At 41.1% G+C, this 24,456-nt stretch overlaps 1 protein-coding gene across 14 annotated transcripts in view; it reads left to right on the forward strand.

Annotated features, from left to right (window-relative positions):
• The window catches only part of LOC309662582 (uncharacterized protein), a 116,786-nt gene that overhangs the window by 12,536 nt on the left and 79,794 nt on the right, over positions 1-24,456 (forward strand). For all 14 annotated transcript variants that reach the window (XR_014264767.1, XR_014264768.1, XR_014264769.1 and 11 more), the window contains one exon: positions 21,021-21,178. Coding sequence is in view for 11 of the 14 variants with exons in the window: in XM_082465516.1 (XP_082321642.1) it covers positions 21,039-21,178 (140 nt within the window). In the remaining 3 variants the exon portion in view is untranslated. The remainder of the gene's footprint in view (positions 1-21,020; positions 21,179-24,456) is intronic.

Here is a 24,456-nt window from a genome sequence, read left to right on the forward strand (position 1 = left end):
TTTCTTTTCCCCCCAAATCACAACCTTTTCTTTTTCTTTTCTGATTATAATAACGGACAGTATGCATGCACACTTTAAAAAATGTACCAAAATGTATGTAGTAGAAAACAAAAAGTATTCAGTAATGACAACAGAAATAATCTCAGTTAACATATGCAGAAATATGTATACATATATATATACACACTCAAAAGCACATATATGTTTATTAAAATGCAAACATTTTATAATCTCTTTTTTTTTTACTCAATACATTGAGAATATTTTTCCATTTCAACTCACACATCCTTTTTTTAAACTGGGTTATAGTATTCTATATATGTGTGTCATAGTTCATTTACTTAATTCTCTAATGGGAATTTCAGTAAATTTCATGAATATTTGCTTTATTTTTTTAGTAGTCACCATTAAATTATTAACACATGTATTTAAAGTTAACAAACAACCAAAAAAAAAAAAATACCCAAGGTCTGAAATTAATCTCTGGCCCCTTCCTAGACAAGAAAAGAAATTTAAAACACTTCACTATTGAACACAGCTCGCCTCCCCTATCACCCTACCATCTTCCTTATTAGTATTGCTCAGAATTTTAATTTTGCCTCTTTGAAAAACCACAGAATAATTCAATTCATTAAAGTTTAGAAAACATATTACCCATTCATTATTACTAATTTCTGTGCTCACTAGTCTTTCCTGAATCTGACTCCTCCCCACCTGGGCTCTGGAAGTGGCAGGGATGTACAGAAGCTCCAAAGCCAGACTGCCTCCATCAGACCGTCAGTTCTGCCACTTGAAAGCTGCATGGCTTTGGATAAGTGACTTAACTTTTCCGTGCTTCAGTTTTCTCGTCTATAAAATCAGGGTAATTATAGTAACTACCTCATCAAATTGCTGTGAGAATTAAATAAATTAATGCCTTTGAACAGTACCTTTGCACTAGTAAGTTGTCAATAAATATTTGCTACAATTATTATATTCCTATAGTAGGTTCTTTCCACTGAGGGTCTTTCAGTTACATACATATGTTTTCATGTTACTAATTAGCATCCTTTCATTTCAGCTTGAAGAACTCCTTTCAGCATATCTTATAACACAGGTCTAATGGTGATGAACTCACTCAGCTTTTGTTTGTTTGGGAAAGTCTATCTCTCCTTCGTTTCTGAAAGACAACTTTGCTGGGTAAAGTATTCTTGGTTGGCAGATTTTCTAGTTCTTATACTCTGAATATATCATCCCACTCTCTCCTGGCCTGCAAGTTTTCTGCTGAGAAATCTGTTGGTCATGGCCTTTTGCAGGTTCCCTTTATATGTGAAGAAGTTTTTTCTCTTGCTGCTTTTAAAATTCTCTCTGTCTTTGATTTTATATAGTTTTATTATAATGTACCTTGGAGAAAATCGTTTGGGGTTGAAATTTTGGGATGACCTATTAGCTTCATGAATTTGGACGTCCAGACATCTCCTCAGATTTGGGAAGTTCTCAGTCACTGTTTCTTTTTTTCTTTTTTAACGTTTTAAGTTTTAAAAAATTTTTGGCTGCGTTGGGTCTTCGTTGCTTCGTGCAGGCTTTCTTCTAGATGCAGCGAGCGGGGGCTACTCTTTGTTGTGGTGCGTGGGCTTCTCATTGCAGGGGCTTCTCTTGTTGTGGAGCACGGGCTCTAGGCGTGTGGGCTTCAGTGGTTGCAGTGCATGGGCTCAGTAGTTGTGGCTTGTGGGCTCTAGAGCTCAGGCTCAGTAGCTGTGGCACACGGGCCTAGTTGCTCCACGGCATGTGGGATCTTCCCGGACCAGGGCTTGAACCCGTGTCCCCTGCATTGGCGGGGGGGATTCTTAACCACTGAACCACCATGGAAGCCCAGTCACTATTTCTTTAAATAAGCTTTCTTCTCCTTCCTCCCTTTCTCCTCATTCTGGGACTCCAATTATGTGTAGATTGTTTCTTTTAATGGTATCTCATAATTCACATAGACTGTCTTCCTTCTTTTCATTCTTTTTTCTTTTTGCTCCTCTGACTGGATGATTTCAAATGACCTGCCCTTTAGGTAACCAATTCTTTCTTTTGCTTGATTGAGTCTATTTCAACTCAGTTGAAACTGTTGAATTCTTCAGGCAGTGTATTCTTCAACTCTAAGATTTCTGTCTTTCTTTTCTTTATGGTTTCTATTTCTTTGTTGAACTCATTTTCTTCATGCATTATATTCCTAAATTCATTTAATTGTCTATCTGTTTTCTTTTAGTTCACTAAATTTCTTTAAGAGGATTATTCTGAATTCTTTGTCAGACAGTTCATAGATCTCCATTTCTTTAAGGTCAGTCATTGGAGTTTTAATAGCTTCCTTTGGTGGAGTCGTGTTTCTTTGATTATTCATGATCCCTCTGGCCTTGCGTTGGTACCTGTGCATTTGAGGAAGTAGTCACCTCTTCCAGTCTTTACAGACTGACTTTGACGGGCAAAGCCTGTCAGCCTATCCAGAGACTCTGGGTGGATCATCTGGTGTGTCTGTGGGCAGGCTTGCTGCTGGATTCCTTGGGCAGGCAGGTCTGGTACCTGGGTCAGTAGGTAGAAAGGCTTGGTGTTTGGGTAAGAGGGGATCAGCTTGGTGTCTGGGTCCATGGTGGCTCACTGGGGCAGGCCTGGTGCTTGAGTCTGCACTGATGGGCCTGGGACCTGGGTCTGTATGGGCAGACCTGGATCTTGGGTCCACAGGAGCCAACCAGGTGCCAAGGACCAGTGGGTGGGCCCATCATTTGAATCTGTATGGGGCTTATCTGGTACTGGGATGGACTGGGAGCCTGATTTCACAGGAACTGGCCTGGAGGCTGGGGCCACAGGGCCAGCCTGGCACTAGGGCAAGCCTGGAGTCTGGGGCTATAGGAGGCATCCTGTCACCTGGGGCCTCAGGGGCCAGCCTAGAGGTTGTGTCTGTGGGTCCAGACTGGTTCTGGTGCGGACTGCAAGCCTGGGTCCATGGGAGCTAGCCTTGAGGGTAGGGCCTCAGGGGCTGGCCTAGTGATGGGGTGGGCTAGGAGCCTGGGTCTGTAGTAGCTTATCTGGAGTCTATATCCATGGGGGCCAGCACGGCACTGAGGTGGGATGGGGGCCTGAGGTTATAGGAGCTGGCCTGGTGCTGGGTTGGGTCAAAAACCTGGTCTTTGATAGTCGGCCTGGTGCTGGGCCCAGCCAGGAGCCTAGGTTGGTGGGAGCCCACTTGGAGCCTGGGTTTGTGGGGGGCGGGGGAAGAAGGGAGGTGTTTTATAGTCCTATGATTAGGTCTCAGTCTTTTAGTGAGACTGTGCCTCTGGACTGTGAACTTCACATGTGCCTCTCAGTCCCCCCCACCAATACCCTGAGATGGAATAGGATGGCTAGAGGGGGGCTTGAACTGGGTATTTCCCTTCCCTAGGCCAGTTAGGCTCTGATAAAACCCCACCAGGTTAGGCTCTGGTTAAATAGTTTCTCCTGAAGGCAGACCTTGTTAAGAACTGAATGTTCTGGTTTATTTCAAAATAGTTCCTGCAGAATAGTTCTGCCAGAAGCATGGTGGGGAAGCAGGTTGTGGTGGGATTTTTCTTCAGTGTTTACTGTGAGAACCTGGTGGAGATCCAGAAGGTAAAACTCACAAATATGTGGAAGCCCCCAATGACTGGGGCCCCCTTGAGTTTTCAGAGTTCTCCACACTGAGTGAGCCTCCAGCAATTTGTAAATCATAGTTCAGGTTTCCCTACCTCGGTGCTGGTTCCCACAGAGGTTGCTGCTCCAGTGAGCTGTGATTCTCAGTACTTGCCTGTTGGTCTCTCCAATTTTGGGAGCAGCATTTTGCCCTGTGACTTCACTTCTCTTTTGGGTCTAAGAAGATGTGTTGATTTTTGCCTTTTACCTATTGTTAGGTTGGAGTGGCAACTTCCAAGCTTCTTATGTGCTGGACTAGAAACCAAAAGTCTCTTTTTACCTTTTCATCACTGAAATATGAAAAGGCTTAGTGATTTTGTATGAATCATTGCTAGGCCTCTTTCTTCCAGCAGTTCTTATCTGTTTCCCTTGTTTACCCTATTATTTTACTGAGGCTCCCAGAAGTTATATGTCAGTGGACTTCATGTTCTATTGACAGAATGTCCCCTGGCCAAAATATATGAAGAAGTGAGTAACTGGGATGACTTGATCAGTCCTACCCTTTCTAATAAGGTTTTCCCAATCTGTCATCCAGTAAGCCTACCCACTTCCTTTTGGTTCTTAATGACCCCTCTTACATTCCAAAAAATAACCCAACAGTTCTCACTAGTTTATCTTATTTTCACAGATGTTTATTATTTTTTCTTTTTACCATACTTAATGGTTTTACACACTGCTTTATGGAACCTGGTTGTACATTTTGTGATGAGTACTTTATATATTTTAAATACTTATGACTTTACATCTTTTGTTGCTAGCGGATATCAACTGTTGGACTGTGATTGGGCTGAATCCTCAAATAAATGTCTCTTTCATCTTCAACCTTCCAGTTCTCTTGTGTTTTACATCTGTTTCCTTGGGAGTGGGCTCAAACTTTCATTCCCTATATTCCTTAAATATTTCCCCTTAGCCTTTTATTGAGTGTAAGAATTCTGGTTGTATCGATATAGATTTGCCTCACACATCAATTCTCTCTTTCCAATGACTCTTCTTCTCACTGCTGCCTTGTGCCTTATCACTGCAGACCTAGTCTCCCACCTGGTCTAACTCTTTTCAGTGTCTCCCCATTCCATATTATTTTTCTAAGACAGTGGAATACTTTTAATCTCAAGTACCTCAAAACTCAACTCAGACAATTTTTAGGCAATGAATATGGTTTACTGGCTAATAGAACTAAAAAGTCCAAGGTAGGATAGGCTTCAGGGTTGGTTTGATTTAATATTTCAACCATGTCCTCAAAGACCTGGGTTCTTTACCTTTCTCTGCTCTGCCTTCAGTCTTGTCAGCCTCATTCCAAACCTGGCTTCTCTCCGAGTGGCAAAATGAATCCAGAAATTCAAATTTCATATCTATGTATCACTCTGCCCAGAAAGGGAAGAAGTATCCCTTATGGTGGCTCTTCCAGAGAACTGAAAAAGCTTCCTTCCTAGAAGCCCATTACTGTAAAGGATACATTATGTGTTACTGGACAAAATTAGTCCAGATGCCCTTCCTGTACTGACACGTGTGCCTGCGAAATGGCATGCTGTGTGGCTTAGCTGCGGCTTATATGATCCAATCATTGTAGAAAGAGGAATGGTATGACCTGGTGAATTTAGACCAATCTGAGACCACTTCTCTAGTGCTGGGAGTCCAGTCAGCTTCTTGATAAACATGAGAGAGAAGCTGACATCTGACTGAAAGTCTGGAAATTCTGAGGAAGGAGGAATAGGGAAATGGACGTTGAGTAAGAAATGCCCGGAACCTTTACATGGTTACTTCAAAAATTGATAAAACACCACTTTTATTTTATTGTTTTGCTGCTCTAGTCCAAGAACAAAATCTGTCCTGCCACCTGTTTTTGTAAGATTTTACTAAAACACAGCTGCACTCATTTAAAAAGTATCGTCTATGGCTGCTTTCACACCACAATGGAGAGTTGAGTAGTTGTGACAGAGACCCTATGACCTGCAAAACCTAAAGCATTTATTATTTGGCCCTTTCAGAAAGTTTGCTGAGCCTTGGCCTGAGAGATTAAATCTAAACTCATCCTGGATTGCAAAGTGTTCTATCATCTATTATCACTCTACTGATCTTATTTAATTGGCATTATCCACTGTATACAACCTCTCTAATCCAATCAGATTAGTTTATTCACCTACCCCAAATAGTGCATGTTCATTCTTCACTTTTCTCTTTTGTTCCTGGCTTATCCAACTTGGAATGTTCTCCTTCAGTCTTATGTATCATTGAAGGCCCATCTCAAGTTCATGAAGTTTTCTTTGTTAGCTTTACCCACACTGGAGCCTTCTTTCCTACATTTATTGCCTCTATCACACTACGAAGCATTTTGAGTCTGTATATGTTTTATAAATATATCAGATGAATACACATCTGTCCAATTAAAAGCAAAACTCCTGGATATTAGAGTCTTGGTAAAATAATATTTTTTTGTGTCTTTTATAGAAATTCAAGCCATACTGGACCAAGAGAAGGCATTTAACTAATACATACTAGTCCTGTCAAACTCCGCCTCACACATACCCAGAATTAGTCCACTTCTCTGCACCTTTCTCCCACCCTCATCTGAGCTCCACCTCCTCTCATCTGGCCTAATGCTACAGTCTCCCAAGTGCCCCCTGCTCCTTCTAGCCTGTACAGTCTTCTCCCCCCATAGCAAACGGACTGACTGTAAATATTTAAATCAGATGATGTTATTCTCCTACTTAAAATCCTCCACTTCCATGACATATCTAGAAGAGAAGTTGTGATCTGTTTCTGCCTAGAGCTGCCCTTTCATCTCCTTTTGCTTGTCGGTGGTCACTCAGCTCTAGGTTCTCTCAGTCCTTTCTGCCTGGAATACTCCCCTCCGGGTCGTGAACATCTGGCTCTTCATAACTGAGGTCTCAGCTCTCTCCTCCTTGCCTGATCACCCAATCTGTACTGACTCCTCGCTTCCTGTATATCACTCTATATCACAGCATCCAGCTTCACTTTCTTCATTGTCCTGATCTTGATAAAATTTGTCTCGTTTACTTGTTTAACTGTTTCCCCTATAAATGCAGCTCCATGAGCTTGCCTAATTTGTTCACTGCTAATTTGTTCATGGCTATATTTCCAACCCCTAGAATAGTGCCTGGTGCATAAGAGGTATTCAGTAGCTTTTTGTGGAAAAAATAAACAAAACGATTCATAGATTTATTTTCTTTTGAAATAGGAAAAAAGGACTTTTGTTCACTCTCATTAAAATGCATTTACTAAGCACCTACTTTCATGGTGCTTAGTAAATGCATTTTACCACTTAGGGTTTTGCAAAAACTGTTCTTAGGGGCTATGTTAGTTTCCTAGGGATGCTGTAACAAATTACCACAAACTGAATGGCTTAAATAACTTTATTCTCTCGCCATTCAGGAGGCCAGAAGTGTTGGCAGGGTTCATTCCTTCTGGAGGCTCTGAGGGAGAATCCATCCCATGCCTCTTTCCTAGCTTCTGGTGGTTGCGGCAATCCTTGGCATCCTGTGACTGGTAGGCACATCACTCCAATCTCTCCTTCCATCTTCGCATCATGTTTTCTCTGTGTGTCTCTCTGTGTCCTCTTCTGTCTCTTACCAGGACACTCTCATTGGATTTAGGGCTCACTCTAATACAGTAAGATCTCATCTTGATCGTTAACTAATTATATCTGCAGTTGCCCTATTTCCAAGTAAGATCACATTCTGAGGTTCTGCATGGACGTGAATTTGGAGTGGGGGGGACACTATTCAACCCATTACAGGGGTCTACAGTATGACACAGAAATTAACAATCTACTATTCCTGTAGTTTAGTGCACCTAGGTTGTTTTTTGAGTGGCCAGCAATCATCTCCCTTCCCAGGAACACCCCAATTTCTTATTGGGGAATTACTTCTCCCCTTTTGTGGACAATCTTGGTAGGGATGTAAATCAATATTTCTCATCCCAGAGTAACCAAGGAGCCACATGTGACCCAAGGGAAGGCACCTGGACTCCTGGGATTTTTATTTTTCCAAATTTATGTTTCTTTATATTTCGGCAACTTTCAAGACAGAGCCTTTACTCCATACTAAATTTCCCATGATTGTAGCACTAGAAATCTGTGAATTCACAGAACACATTAAACAATCTAGACTCTTAGAACTTTTAACCTTGGGTTAGGGACATACAAGGATGGGAAATAAAGTGTGAGTATACATTGGAGCAGCAGCACCTTGACAAGATCTGTAAGTTGTTTTTACTGCCTGGACTCCAGGAGCCTGTCCTCATTCCTGTCTTGTGTCCAGGTCTGGCCCTCTAGCCCCCTGTCCATCCCATGAGTTCCTGGCTAGTACTCTGTTAAAGTCCCTTTTTGCTTGTTAGCCAGAATCCATTCCTATCATTTGCAACCAAAGAAACTCGACTGTTACACTGAGATCCAGATTTGTTCAGTACTGGTGCAGTTTTGCATATTTAGCTCTGAATTCTGACATGCTGAGTTTACTACTACATGAGATACTACCTTCAAAATGTCAATTTCATCTCAAACCTACAAATTAGTGCAATTACAAGACAGCATATTAGCATTATTATTAATTTATTTATAACCCGTCTTGTTCCAAAAGGGTTGCATTGTGTTAAATCATCCTACAAAGCAAGGAAAAGTACATTTGAAATAAGAAATGAAAATGAGGCAAGGGAAGAATAGGATAGAAAAGTGAGATGGGGCCGTGAGTGAACCTAATGCGTAAAGTGGTTACTGAGAAGACCTAGACAGTAGGTGGAGAAAAGATGCTACACCGTGAGAGGGTCTACGGGCCACTGTTTTTGCTGTGGTATTGAGCAACAGTATTTTCTATTATTTATATTCTTCTTGAAATAATTATTCTATTATTTATATTATTCTTGAAATAATACCTTCTCAACCCACATTTCTGTTAAAAAAACTTGAAATCTCTTCATAGTAAAGTGGGACCATGAGATAATTAAGCAACTTGACAAATAGGAACTGCCAAATACCAGAAAAGACAATGAATTTGCTTAAAGTCATTATGTTATCAGTTTAAAGATGGTAAAAAAAAAAAAAAAAGTCCTAAAACATCAGCTTTAAATTTATTATTTTTTTGGTTAATATTACTCAAAAAACCTTTAATCTATAGTGCCTTATTTTAAATTGGTGATAATTTATTTTGCTTTACATAATAGATGGATCTTGGAAAACTTAATTTTGTAATCTTTTGTTACAGATGAAAATATTTTAAACACAATAGAGAAACTGACTGTTTGAAAGAACACCTGTAGTCAATCTTTCTGCAAATCAAATATTACCCCCTTGTTTATTATTTTAGTGATGTGGGGTTTTCACATACTATAGAAATGCTGGTTCCCCTCTTGCAGTTTTTATAAAGGAAGCAAAGCCTAGATTTTAAATGCAAACGCTGCGTAAAGATATTGCTCATACACAGTAACACAGTAAACACAATCATAAGATACTGATCTTCATTATTATAATGAAGATTTTCCCATTTTAATATTTATTGCATTTTTTTTTCCTACCAAACCTTTTCCAAACAGGATCTGAGGCAACTATTGAATACTTCACAAGTGCCACCTAGTGCTTTCTTTGAAAGTAACATTTTTATTTTATTTATTTATTTATTTATTTTTAAAATATTTATTTACTTATTTATTTGGTTGCACCAGGTCTTGGTTGCAGCAGGCAGGGTCCTTAGTTGTGGCTTTCGAACTCTTAGTTGTGGCATGCATGTGGGATCTAGTTCCCTGACCAACGAGCGAACCCGGGCCCCCTGCGTTGGGAGCACAGAGTCCCCCAGGGAAGTCCCAACATTTTTATTTTTTATAAATTTATTTATTTATTTGTTTATTTTTGGCTGTGTTGGGTCTTTGTTGCTATGCACGGGCTCTCTGTAGTTGCGGTGAGCGGGGGCTACTCTTCATTGCTGTACACGGGTTTCTAATTGTCGTGGCTTCTCTTGTTGCAGAGCACGGGCTCTAGGCGCACGAGCTTCAGTAGTTGTGGCACACGGGCTCAGTAGTTGTGGCGCACGGGCTTAGTTGCTCCGCGGCATGTGGGATCTTCCCCGGCCAGGGATCAAACCCGTGTCTCCTGCATTGGCAGGCAGATTCTTAACCACTGCACCACCAGGGAAGCCTGGAAAGTAACATTTTTTTTAATCTTCAGAAACCAGAACGAAACAAGATGTGAAAGACCCATACTCCCAGGGCAGAGCCTGTTTAAATAGCTCTGCTTCCTAAAAAAGAGTCTGTTTTCAGTCAAAAAAGGATTTGAAAGAAGAATTTGGAAGTAAGTTTGACTGTAGTCAGATCTTCCAATACTGGTTGGTTTTATTTCTACATAAGTACAGGTTTCCCCTCTCTCTGAAAGTAGAGTGTTCCTGTGAAACCTTTTATAAGCCAAAATGACGTAAAGCAAAGAAGCAGTTACCTTAGGACACATCTTGCTAAAGGATGCACAGAATAAATCGAGATAAAGCACAAGTGCTCATAGACACAGCTCAAAGCTGTGGAGGCTTGATGCTGAGGTGCTGAGTGTATGTAGTTACCGGGGAAGGAGGTGGGCAGCGCTACTCTACTGCTCAGTGTGCGCGCTGCCTCTATAATAGCTCGCTGCAAAACAAGCACTGAACACTATTTTCCCTTTTTTGCCTTGTTTTGTAGAAGTGAAAATCTTTTTCAGATTTCTTTTAGTAAGTGAAAACAGGTACTTATGTAGGTCTTTCGTAAAAGGGAAGTGGCATAGAGCAAAGTTTGGAAAAGCAGGGGATCGCTGTATAGATGGAGTTAAGTAAAGGGTACTAAAGAAAGGAAAAATGAAGGTATTTCACTACAGAAGTAACAGCAATATTTTCAAAAGTACTTTCTTCGAACTCCCAATAGGAGCTGATATCTCTCAGAAGCTCTAATTCTACCATCATTATCTTACGCCCCGAGTCACTCCTCCTCCCTACTGTCTTTAAGGCACTGAAACATCATTGCTACCATCATCACCACCATCATCATCACCATCATCATCACCACCTACAGTCGCACAATCACAAGTACCAGCCGAGTGACTCTTGTTGTAGGACCCAGTGCTGCCATCAAGGAAACAAACACAGGCTTTAGTCTCTGCAGTCAAGGAGCTTAATGCCAACTTGGAGAGAGGAATAGAAGGAGGAGGAGGAGGAGAAGTATGAGCATAATAGTAAAACAGCGATACTAGATAAAAGCCATCACCGCTTTCCCAGTTCACAGACCAGAAATCATTGGAACTACCCCACCCTTTACCCACTCCTGGTACCAGAGTCCTGTAGTCCTTGTCAGAAATGCCTGTCTGGTTGTTCTCTTTTCTTCCTCTATTGTCCATTTATTCCTCCACCTCATGCCTGGAAAATTGCAACAGACTTATCCTTTGGCTCTCTGCTTCTCCTCCTGCCAGCTAACATCACTGCAGTGCTGCCTTTAACTTTTCATTCTCTCCCTCAAGAACCAGTATGGCTCTCTGTGCTTATCAGACCGTGGACACAAATCTCTGAGTCCAGCTTTGAAGGCCTTCTGTAATTTACATGGACTTTGTCCATTCAATTTGATGGGCCACTACACTCCAACACTAAATTTTTATCCCCAAGGGGTAGTTCTCTCTTTACTTTGAAACCAAGGGCCACACTATGCTTTCATTTCCTTTTTTAAATTGTGTGGGTTTTTTTTTTCTGGTATCTCTACTTTTTTTTTTTTTTTGGTCTTTTGTGCCATTTGCTTACTTTCAACTTTTCCCAATTATTTCATTATATTGTTATTCTATCACTTATTACCATTCTCCTCCCCACCGCTTTTTTTCCTACTGCCCTCCCTCCTGGGCATCACATTCTCCTCCAATCTCTTCTGGTTGCTCTTTCATCTTGCTCCACAGCAAATCATATGGAAACTTCCCTTTCCTGCTCCTTGGATTTATTTTGCTGTTTCCTGGGTCACTGGTCTTCCCCTTTTTTTCCTCCTTGTTGTGCTGCAAAATATTTTCAAGCAACTTCCCCAAAATGAGCATGTTAAGAAGTAAATGTTCCAAGTTCTTGCATGTCTGAAAATGTCTTCATTCTACTTTCACCCTTAATTGTGTTTGTCTGGATACAATATTCTAGTTTATAATCATGTTACCAAAGAGCTTGGCATCTGTTTCCTCACCGTGTGTTAGTACCTGAGTTTCTGATAAGAAGTTTGATGTCAGCCTGACTCTTGTTCTTCTGTAATGTGGAAGATGAATTCCTACTATTTCACTACTATCAAGTCAAATCCTAACAGTCCATTTTTCCATTTTAAACCTGAGCCCCACAGGTCTGTGTTGTGCTTTTAATGCTAACTTACGATATTTCAGAGATGGACTTTGAAAATATAGAAAAAAAGTCTAGTAAAGAGATGAAGAAAATGTTTCTTCTCTACTGCAGCTACAAAGGGAGAGGCATTCTCCCTCATCTTAAAACTTGGTCAAGGGATCTGATGAGGAAGATGGTAAATGTGAACTCTCACAAGGACACCACTCTTGTTTCCTATGTGGTATGAAGTCTTGCACAAATATTCATAACTGTTACCAGCTCATTCTCTTCTCTCTAATATAAATCTATCATTGGAATTATTATTTGAGCAAAGGAGTCTTGTAGATGCTAGGGATTTTAAAAATTATTGCCATGTCATGTGAACATAACCTTCAGTGACACCTATTTTACTTGTTGTGGTTTGTTAGGATAGTCTTATTTGTTGTCCTGGTGATAATGTTGTAGTTGACACCTATGTTTCCAAGTGGCATAAACATTATCAGAAGAGGATTCTTGGCTCTCTCCTCTTCCTATTTGCATAATGGACAAGTAAGTCTACTTTGCTAGAGTCCTTAGCATGACAAAGAGTTTGAGTCTTGTCCATTTACATTTCTACATGGTTTTATATTCAGTTGCTTCAGCACCATGGAACACAGTGACAATTTCTCAAACCAAGAGTTAGTTTTCTTGTTTTGTTTGGTTTTTGTTTTTTTAATTTAATTTTATTTAATTAATTTATTAATTTATTTATTTTTGGCTGTGTTGGGTCTTTGTTGCTGTGCGCGGGCTTTCTCTAGTTGCGGTGAGTGGGGGCTACTCCTCGTTGTGGTGCACGGGCTTCTCATTGCGGTGGCTTCTCTTATTGCAGAGCACGGGCTCTAGGCACCTGGGCTTCAGGAGTTGTGGCTTGCAGCCTCTAGAGCGCAGGCTCAGTAGTTGTGGCGCACGGGCTTAGTTGCTCCGTGACATGTGGGATCTTCCTGGACCAGGGCTCGAACCTGTGTCCCCTGCATTGGCAGGCGGATTCTTAACCACTGTGCCACCAGGGAAGCCCCAAGAGTTAGTTTTACAAGATATTTTGCTTCTAATACCTGAGTACTATTCAAAACATGTCACCTACAGCAGAAACTAACACACCATTGTAAAGCAATTATAGTCCAATAAAGATGTTAATAAAAAAAATGTCACCTTTTCAGTGTTACTTGCAACATATTTGTATCATTTCAGTGTCCTTCAGGAACTTTGGGAGGGGAGAGGAACATTGAACAACAATATAAAAATGCAAAGTGGCAGTACCTTTAATTTAAAAAAATGTTACCCCCTGCCTCTAGACACACGAATATCCTACAATATTCTTCTAAATATGGTAAAAATCTTCCTACCAAAACCAAAATTATTCTCTGTATTACCATAACATTAAATCTTTACTAAATCTATTATTCTATAGAGTAATCAGTTCTAGGACATAGAACAATAGAAAAAAATTATATTGTGGAAAAGGAGCTTTCCTTAGATCCATATGAAGCTCCATATCGTAATTGAAAGTGCTCAAATAGATAATAGATAAGCAGAACGGAATAGAGTCCAGAAATAGGCCCGCATATAGAAGATCACTTGATTTATCACAAAGGTGCCAATGAAATTCATGGGGGAAGGAGAGACTTTTTAATATATGGTACTGGTTCAAAGGATATTTGCATTTTAAAATTGGATAGATATTATCAAATTATTCACCAGAAAGCTAACACTAATTTATACTCACCAACATGGCTGAAGAGCACTTCATGGCCTAATCATATAAATATTCAAGGATGTTTGCAAAGAATGGATATTCTGTTTATTGAGCACAAAGTACTCTTTCTGTATAATGCAATTCATTCATTATTCAAGTGACAGGTATTTCCTAGATGCCTCGTATATTCTAGGTACTGCTCTAGGGCCTGGGGACTTGGCTGAAGGCAAAGTACCTGCTTTCTTGGAGCTTACATTCTTGGCGGAGCGGGAGGGGGGTGGTGAGAGATAATAAACAGATACAAAAAATATAATTTTATAGGGTTCTAAGTCGTATGAGGGAAAAACCCAACAGGGCAAGGGGTTAGAGAGACTAGGGGTGAGGGCTCTAGTTCAGATAGGAGAGTCAGGGAAGACCTCTCTGCAGAGGTAAGAAGGAGGCGGCCAAGCAAAGTTAAAGGGGAAGGTGTGTGTCCAGGGAGAAGCTCAGCAAGTAGAAAGGCCCCAGGTCAGGAAAGTGCTTGGTGTGGGAGAGACTCCAAGAGAGACTAATGTGGCTGGAGAGTGTAGGAGAGATAATCACAGAGGTAGGCAGGGGCTGGTTCGTGCTGACCTTGTTGGCCATAGCAAGACGTTTAGATTTTATTCCAGTGTAATAGGAAGCCGTTGAAGGGTCTTCAGCACTGATGTGGCATGATCTGATTAATATTTATAGAAGATAATTTTGATTGCTCTGAGCAAATGAATTGGAGGGGAAAGAAATGGGACGAAAAGACCTTTAGTTGTGGCCAGAGGGACAGTAGTTTCGACTAGGTGGTAGCTGGGGAAGTGTTGAAATGTAACCAAAATTGGGACATACCTGGATGTTATAACAGGACTTGCTGATGGTTTGGCTGTCAGGGGTTGGGTGGGGCCGGGGGAAGAGGGGAGTCAAGGATGACTCCTAGGTTTGGGGCCTAAACAACTGGGTCAGTGGCAGTGCCGCCAACTGAGACAGAGATGATTGAGGGAGACAGTGGGGGGCACTGGAAGAAAAACCTTGGTGTGTATGAGTGGAACAACCCAATGCCCATCAATAGATGAAAGGATAAACAAAATGTAATATATCCATACAATGAAATACTATTCAGCTATGAAAAGAAATGGCATACTGATACCTGTTACAACATGGCTGAACCTTGAAAACATTATACTAAGTGAAAAGGAACCAGACAAAAAAGCCCACATATTGTATGACTCCATGTATATGAAATATCCAGAATAAGCAAATCTATAGAGTCAGAAAATAGATTAGTGTTTGCCAGGGGCTCAGGGTGGGAGGAGGAACTGGAGAGTGACTGCTTAATGGAGGTTTCCATTTGGGGTGATGAAAAATTCTGAAGCTAAACAATAGAGGTGCCTGTACAACATTGTGAAGATACTAAATGCTGTGGAATTTTATACTTTAAAATGGCGACAGCGGTAAATGTTATTTGTATTTTACCACAGTAAAATAATCTGAGACAACAACAACAAAAATTTTAGGATGTATGTAGGGGAACTCAAGAGTTTAGTTTGGGACATGTTAAATTTGAAATGTCTATTAGATATTCAAGTAGAGCTAGATAAAGGAATCTGGAGCTCAGTGGAAAGTTCAGGACTGGAGAAATAAATCTGGGAGTCATTAGCATAGGGATGATATTTAAAGACTGAGAATTAGGTGCGAACTGCCATCTAGGAAGGCAGTGGAGGGAGAGAAGAAAGGAAAGACTGAGCCTGGACTACCTTGATACTGGTCAGGAATAGGAGGAGGAGCCAGCAAAACAGGGTGGGCACACTGCTCCACAAAGCAGTAGGAAAGTAGGAGAACGTGGCATCTCTGGAGCTCGGGTAGAGAGCATTTTGGGGAGAGGGGCACCAAGTGTCAATTACCATTGAGAGATGGAGTACAATGAAGGTGGTTGGATTTTGTGTGATGGAAGTCCCTGTGATCTTTACAAAGTTGTTTGTAGTTCCAAGTGGTTTTATGCATTACTCAAATATACTAGCTTAAAATATTTTTTGGTCTATTAATTTCTCCAATAGATATATTAAGGTTTCCACCATCAGTACAGATTGATCAGTTTTTATTTCTCCTTGTTAAATTTTAAAATTCTGTATTAAGAGAACGTGTTCTTGACTCTCATGTCTTGTTAGTGAATTGTGATTTTTATCACTTGGAAATAGCCTTCTTTCCTTTTAATTGTAATGGCATATGTAGCTGGACTTTTTTTTACTCCAAATTAAAACTTGGTTTTTTAATATGGGAACTTAACTCATTCACATTTTGTATTGTTAATGTGTTTAAATACACTCATGTTATCTTGGCTTATGTTTTCTATTCAGGTGTTTTTTTGTTTTTGTTTTTGTTTGTTTTCTTTTCTGTTCCTTCTTGCTGTCTTTTGTTTGGGCAAGTTTTCTTTATTCCATTTTCTTCAGGGGTTGGCAAAGGTATTAACTCAGTTTCGGTTATTTAGATAGTTAACTTAAAATTTGAACTCTCTTGGTTATACATGTTTTTTATCAGCATCTAGAATTAATCTACCTTCATGTCTTCCCATTAAACAAGAAATTTTTACTCTGACTTCCTCCTTTTGCCTCTATAGGTGTAAGCAATTTACCAAATTAGTTTTATTCTAGTTAAGTTTTACTTTTTGTTTTGACTCAGTTTTTTCCTTTTACCCCATATTATCTTTTTCTTTGGGTTACCTTTTGTCATTGTTGTTTTGTTCAAGTGCATTTTTGAGAGCCATAATTATTTTAGAGATAGTGTGATTGTGGCAAAACTCCTGAATCCTTGTATGTTAAAAATGTCTCCAATTTGCCCTCACAGTTGATTGTACATTTCCCTTGGTATAGATTTCTAGGTATAAAGTCATTTTTCTTTCAGAATTTGGAATGCATTACGCAGGTGTCTTTAGCACCCAATATTGCTGATGAGAAGTCTGATGCTAATCTGCTTCTTCTCTGATCATAAGTAACAGAAACTGGCTCTGGCTAATTTGTGCAGAAAAATAATATGTTGGCAGGCTATTGGGTAGCTCACAGAATTACCTAGAAGGCTGAAAATCAGGCTTGGAAAGCCAGCAGGAACCAAGGGGGCAACAACCAAGGATACTCTGTAGGAACAGTCTGGTTAGGTCATTGCCGCCAGTCTTTGTGGGTATCACTCCAGATACAGGTCCTGGGTGAAACAGCTAACACTCAAATTGCCAAACCTGAAAGCGGGGTTATTTGCCAGGCACCCAATAACCACATGTGGTAGGCAGAAAAATGGTCCCAAAGATGTCCATGGCCTAACGCTTGGAACCTGTGAACATGTTCCCTTAAATGGCAAAGGGACTTCACAGATGTGATTAAGTTAGTTTGAGAAAGGGTGACGAGCCTGGATTATCCAGGTGGACCCAATTACATGATTACTTAAAAACAGAGAAGCTCTCCCACCTGTGATCAGAGGGAGCCGTGACTAATACAGAAGGGTCAGAGAGATGCAATGTTGCTGTCTCTGAGGATGGAGGAAGGGGGCCATGAGCTAAGATATGTGATGGCTGTTGGTAGCTGGAAAATGCAAAACACAAATTCTCCCCTAGTCTCCAGAAAGGAGTGCTGACACCTTCAGCTTAGTCCTGGACTTCTGATCTACAGAACGGTAAAGTAATAAATTTGTGCTGTTTTAAGCCACCGTTTGTGGAAAATCGTTATGGCAGCAATAGAAAACCAATACACCACACATTTGTAGTATTTCTTTGTCGTGATACTAAAGCCAGGAAGGCCTCACTCTGGCGGCAACCTGTGAGCATTTTGTTCCTTGTAGAGCTACCTTGTCATCTAACACTTCCTCTTGGGTGCTCACTTCCTATCCCCCTCTGTCCCTGTGAAAACACTCCTGATGGTTTCTTTCTGCTAGTTTAGGGGCAGGGGAAGGCCATTGGGCCCCATGTTCTGAATACAGTTCTTTTTTTAAAAAATATATAAATTTATTTATTTTTGGCTGTGTTGGGTCTTCGTTACTGCGCACGGGCTTTTCTCTAGTTGTGGCGAGCAGGGGCTACTCTTTGTTGTGGTGTGCTGGCTTCTCATTGCGGTGGCTTCTCTTGTGGCGGAGCACGGGCTCTAGGTGCTCGGGCTTCAGTAGTTGTGGCTCACGGGCTCTAGGTGCTCGGGCTTCAGTAGTTGTGGCTCACGGGCTCTAGAGCGCAGGCTCAGTAGTTGGTGGCGCACGGGCTAAGTTGCTCTGCAGCATGTGGGATCTTCCCGGACCAGGGATCGAACCCGGGTCCCCTGCATTGGCAGGCGGATTCTTAACCACTGCGCCACCAGGGAAGCCCCTGAATACAGTTCTTTAATAAATTATCCTGATGGTTGATTCAGAGCCTTCTGTATTATTGTAAATGTCCCTCTGAGTATGGAAACTCTGGATTTGCTCTTTCCATTATTTTAATCATTTATTTGGTTTGTTTTCTGCAGCCAGTTTGGGGATGTGATTTTTCCTCACTCTTGTAAATGTTGATTAACTTTTATCTTTTAAGTATTTCAAATTTTTCTGGTAATAGTGCCTTTTCCTGTTTATCAGTGCCATGTGAATTTCTTTGGGGCTTCCCTGGTGGCGCAGTGGTTAAGAATTCGCCTGCTAATGCAGGGGACACGGGTTCGAGCCCTAGTCAGGGAAGATCGCACATGCCGTGGAGCGACTAAGCCTGTGCGGCACAACTACGGAAGCCCGCACGCCTAGAGGCCGCGCTCCGCAACAAGAGAAGCCACCGCAATGAGAAGCCCGCGCACCACAACAAAGGGTAGCCCCCGCTCGCTGCAGCTAGAGAAAACCCGCGCGCAGCAACCAGGACCCAAAGCAGCCAAAAATAAATAAATAAATAATAAATTTAAAAAAGAAAACAGTGAATAAATTAATCCTTTGAAAACAAACAAAAAAAAACAAAAAAACAACACTTTGCACCTGTCATTGTAAGAAAATTTGGGTGGAAGGGGACACGATCTTATGAGCTCAATTCACCATCTTGATCCAATTGTTGCCTATTACTTAGGCTGATTATTCTGAACCCGGGGCTCAGACAGAATCTGAAGGACTAGAAAGTTCCCTGAAGAGTGGGCCATGTGGTCTCGTCTCAGCAACATGGAGGCCCAGGAGGAAGCCAGTGGAACACAGGGGTTGGGAGGGCCCAGGTTGGGGGTTGGGGAAGGCCCTTAACAGGAAAAGACAAAACAGACCTGAGTTCAAACCCTGATTTTGCCCCTTTCCAACTATGTAACCTTAAGCAAATTTAGCCTCTGTGAACTTCAGTTTCTTCACTTTAAAATGGTGATAACACCAGCTATCAGACAAGGTTGCTCTAAGAATTAAAAGAGACAATATTGGTAAAGTGCTTATCATAGGCTTGGCATTTAATAATATTGGGTATTTACTGAGTGCTTTTACATGGATTAATCTTGTTTAATCCTGATTTTTAAACCTATTACACAGATCAGGAAACTGAGGTGTAGAGAATTTAAGTAAGCTGCTTAAGGCTGCAATCACAAAGTGGCAGAGGAGGGATTTGAACCTGGGCAGTCTGGCTGACATCTCTGCACACACACATCATGCTACAGGTTACCCCCATGGGCGAGGGCTATTGGGCTGAGTGCTGTCCTCTGGTGGTTAAAATTTCCTGTGTGGTTTTGGTGGAGGGAGCCAGATTAATTTTAGGAATTAGGAAGGGATTGAGTCAGCAAGAGAGGTTTAAATGGCCCCAGTAATAGGCAAGCTGGAGCTGGTAGGTCATTGTAGGTTACTGTTTAGTATCCAAGTTTGTTGGCTTATTTGCTTTTATTATGTACTTATTTTGTGGAGGTAACACATATACATAACAGTAACGTGCACATATCTTAAAGGCACAGCTCAATGAATTTTCACACGTGTTTACACCTGTGTAATCACCATCCAGATCAAGCTATAGAATATTTCTAGCCCTGTAGAAGGCTCCCTTGTGCTCCCTCCCAGTCAATACCTGGCCAAAGGTAACTATAGTACTAACCTCTGTCATTATGGGTCAGTTTAGTCTGTTTTGAACTTCATATAATCGAACATATGGTTTGTGTTCTCTCATATCTGGCTTCTTTCACTCATCCTGTTTATTTTGATAAAGAACCAGATGCTATGAATTTGTGAGCAGATGACCACATTCCATGAGCAGGTAGCTAAGCTCCGAGCATGACCCCAAGGGCTCTGTACACAAGTACAGCCTTTTGTGCATCTCAGTAGCCAGCTGTGGGAGATGGGAAAGAGAAGGAAAACTTGCCCAGGCAGGGCTGCCATTGGCTCCACACCTGAAGGCTCTCAGGACTCCCTGGGCTCAAGGGTAAATGTTCTAGGTACGCTATGGGTATGAAGTGAATGTTACTTTCCTCTTTCTGGGATTCCCCATGAGTCAGGTTTTGAGATGGAACAGCTGCCTAAGTTTGCTTGAGGGGGGCACGTTCTTTGCCCTTTTGCAGCTATAGTGGTGCATTGGAAAACTCTGAATTGCTCTACACACTTGGATGCAAGTAATGTCCACACCTGTCTCCAGCCTCTGGGAACCCATCTTCTCAGGGTAGGGGCATAGCTGTCTTCCCTGTGAAACATTGCCTTCCATCTCCTCCCTTTTTAGGGTAATTCCAGCTTCTTTTCTTGAAAAGATAAGAATTCTCAAAGTCTGTAAATTAAAAAAAAAAAGACTTCCCTGGTGGTGCAGTGATTAAGACTCCGTGCTCCCAATGCAGGGGGCCCGGGTTCCATCCCTGGTCGGGGAACTAGATCCCACATGCATGCTGCAACTAAGAGTTTGAATGCCACAACTAAGGAGCCCTCGAGCCACAACTAAGACCTGGTGCAACCAAATAAATAAAAAAAAATAAAGTAAATCTGGCTTTTTCCAGTTCTTAACCACAAAGAAGCTCTTAAAGCTCTTACAACTGAGCATAAGAGGGTCCTGTGCCTCAGAACAAAAAGCCAGGTTTCCTTCCAGAGAGGAAAGGAAGGGGGAAATCACCTTTCCCTCTACCAAGTAAGTCTCCAATAGAAGTAAGAACAGGGCACAAATGACTACATCAGTAATCTCTCCTGTCCCACAGCACTGGGTTCCAAATCTGCTCTCTGAGACTAACCATGGGGAAAACCTGGCAAAATTGCACTCTAATCATCTCAGCCCCAGTTTTTTCAGCTACAAAATGGTGGCGACACCAACCTTGCAAAGATGTTGTCATTGGTAAATTAGCTATTTGTAAAGCTCCATACTTAGGGTCCTAACGAGTGTATTTTCTTTTTTTCTACAGGAGGAATCACCTGCTTGTATGGAAGTAGGAACAGCTGAACTGGGTGGCCTGGATTACAGGGCTCCGAGAACAGAGAAGCGATGCACTTTGCCAGGTAGTTGGGAAGCCGGCTGGAGCTCAGAGAGGCTTTTCTCCCTCTTCTTTATGGTTCCGAGCAGGTAAGTGGTATGACTTAGGAGGTACTGGGAGGTGGCCCTGTACTCTCACATAGTGCCCAAACTTGACTGATCACTAGAATTTCGTGGAGAGTTTAAAAACATTCCTACCCAGCCACTTACTTTCTCCCACTCTGGATGAGAATCTGATTCAGGAAAAAAAAAAACCCCAGGTGACTCTGCTGAGTAGTAAGGTTTAGAGACCTTTTCTAAAATATATTCCTGCCTGAAAGTCCAATAGTTTATTTATTTATTTTTTCAGCTTTGAGGAAAGTCTTTAATGTCATTGCCCCACACAGTGAATTTGGGTAAAAGAGGAAACAGATGGAACTTTAACAGGCAAGTCTGGAGCCTGAAGCTTCATGGGAACCCCTGGTGCCAAATAGAAGTGTAACAGGTCACCGGCACCCTTTCATGGCATTAAGGGCAGAAACGCAGTGCATGGGTCTTGAGTTTTAGGAAAGTCCAATAGTTTAAAACATTTCCATGTTATCTCAGTGGGGGGCATAAAAAATAGGACTGGGGGAGTCATGAGTCACCTTGACTACCCCGAAGGAAAAAACTTTTGTGGAACTGTCTAGATTATATGAACCTTATCACATACATTGTAAAGCCTACGTCTTGATTTCTGTGACAAAATTTTCATCAGGGTAGAAGAACAAAGCTTACCAGTACCTTGTTCAAGTAATTGGTACGACCCTCATTTCCAAACACTAAACTATACCTTTAATTGGGAATTTTTATTACATTAAAGTAAATTAGAATGATTGGGCATGTTTTTCTCTTCTCTGTAGCCCCTCCTTAGCTTGTTATTGAAGGCATATTAATAACTACCTCTCTAGGATGCAACCGCTGAGCATTCTGATGAGAGAGAACGTAAGGATGGTAGGTCCTTAGGACTGTGAGCTGGGAGCTGAGAATGTCCATTAGAGGTAGTTAGAATCCTAACTGCTATATTAGGTCAGCACACGGAGAGAATGGGAATTCGAATTCTGATGGAAGATGGCTTTGGGGGATCAAACAAATCTAAAATTCTAGTAGTGTTTTATTACATATTGCTGTGATTGAAACCTTAATTTCGGAATTTGTAATTGAATTTGGGAGCATTGAAAATTTAGAGAGAGGGCAGAAATGAGAAAGGCTCAGGGAAGCCAGAGGACGTGGGCACAATACAAGCTCAGGTGGGAGATGAAGAGGGATGGAGTCAGAAAGTAAGAAGGTTGTAGAGGGAGAACAACACCAAAAATAACGATTATTTCCTTCAACCCTTTATGGTCCTTGCTGGGCAATTCCCATTCCAGTTTTTCCCTGTCTCTTGTTATTATTTCATCCTGGTAAAAGGGAGAACCAAACTAGTTTCTTGAGGTAGTCTTAGGATGATTTAAGTAGAAGTCTAGGAGATGCTTAGATATAGCCAGGAAAATACCTACATGTATCAGATCACAGCTTTGCCCTATATTGTTTAGATGCCTTATTGGGGGTGGTGCTCATGGAACTTTTGCAAACAATCTGGAGTTTGGAGGGTGTCTTCATCTCTCATATTTCTGAGAATTTGAATCCTGTCTGTGCTGTTCAGTGTGTGTGTGTGTTGCATTTGTTTTTTTGGATTTGAATTCCTATTGGAACAAAACTGGCTTATTGCTGTGAAGAGGTTTGATTTTTGGTTTTGCTGTACTTATAGAGAGCAAATGAAGTCTAAAAATTAAGTTTCTTGGTTCTAAGTGCGCCAGGTTTATACCTTCTCAAAATGAACAGAGGCTTTACTGATAGTGAATAAATGACTATAAATCTTCATAGCGTGTCATTCCTCCCACTTTAACTTCCACCTATGCTCCCACTGGGTTATTTATTTTTTTTGGCTGCGTCGGGTCTTAGTTGTGGCACACAGGCTCCAGGGCACGGGGACTCTAGTTGAGGCTCTTGAGCTCAATATTTGTGGTGAACAGCCTTAGTTGCCCCATGGCATGTGGGATCTTAGTTCCCTGATAAGGGATGGAACCCATGTCCCCTGCATTGCAAGGTGGATTCTTTTCCACTGGACCACCAGGGAAGTCACCCCACTGGCTTATTTTGAGGCATCTGAAGTAAATCTCAGATGTCATTTCATTTCTGCTGTAAGCATTTCAGCATGTGTCTCTAAAAGATATGGACTCTTTTTAAAAACATAACTGCATATTTGGATTAAGTGACGAGCAAAACAAAGAGGGGTGCTTGCAAAACAAAATATAACCACAATACCTTTATAACTCCCCAAAATATTGATAAAATTTCCTTAATATCATCAAATATCTAATCAGGTTTAAATTTCCTGCATCATTTTTGGATTTTGCTGATTATTTCACTGAGATGTTGCTTAACAAATTCCTCTGTTCCCTGTACATCCTGTAAGCTGAGTGTTAGATCTGGAGGTTTAATCTGACTTGGCTTGGTTTTTTTGGCAAGAACACTTCATATGTGGCATTATATAATTCCTTAGGAAACATATGATGGTAACAGGCATTAATTATCATTGTCTAGAAGATTGTACATTTTTGACCTCCCTCAACTCAACCATCAATCTATACACACCCTTAGACATACCTCACATATACCCTCTCCTTTTTACTGTTTTTTTTTTTCTCTCATCCCTAAAAACACCATCGTCTATTAACCATCACTGCAGATCCCTGCAGGTCAGGGTGTTCTGCCTGATACTCCACACTCGCTGTTAATTATGATAATTTTGTATACTTTGCATCTGATGCTTACGTGTTGCCACTGGCCTCTGTTATACTGAAATCTTACTCTTCCCATTGGTACTAGGAAGATTAATTTTGTAAAAGCACCTATGGTTGTTTTTTGTTTGTTTTGTTTTTATTTTATTGAAGTATAGTTTTTTTATTTATACATCTTTATTGGAGTATAATTGCTTCACAATGCTGTGTTATTTCTGTTGTACAACAAAGTAAATCAGCCATGTGCATAGTTGATTTACAATGTTGTATTTTTTTCTCATTAGCTACCTATTTTATACATAGTATCAATAGTGTACTGTTTTTTTTGTTTTTTTTTTTTTAAATTATTAGCACCTTTAATTATTATTTATTTATTTATTTGGCTGTGTTGGGTCTTCGTTTCTGTGCGAGGGCTTTCTCTAGCTGCGGCAAGCGGGGGCCACTCTTCATCGCGGTGCGCGGGCCTCTCACTATCGTGGCCTCTCTTGTTGCGGAGCACAGGCTCCAGACGCGCAGGCTCAGTAGTTGTGGCTCACGGGCCTAGTTGCTCCGCGGCATGTGGGATCT

Source organism: Balaenoptera physalus (assembly GCF_965194825.1).
Source record: "Balaenoptera physalus genome assembly, chromosome: 6".
Classification (NCBI taxonomy): Eukaryota; Metazoa; Chordata; class Mammalia; order Artiodactyla; family Balaenopteridae; genus Balaenoptera; species Balaenoptera physalus.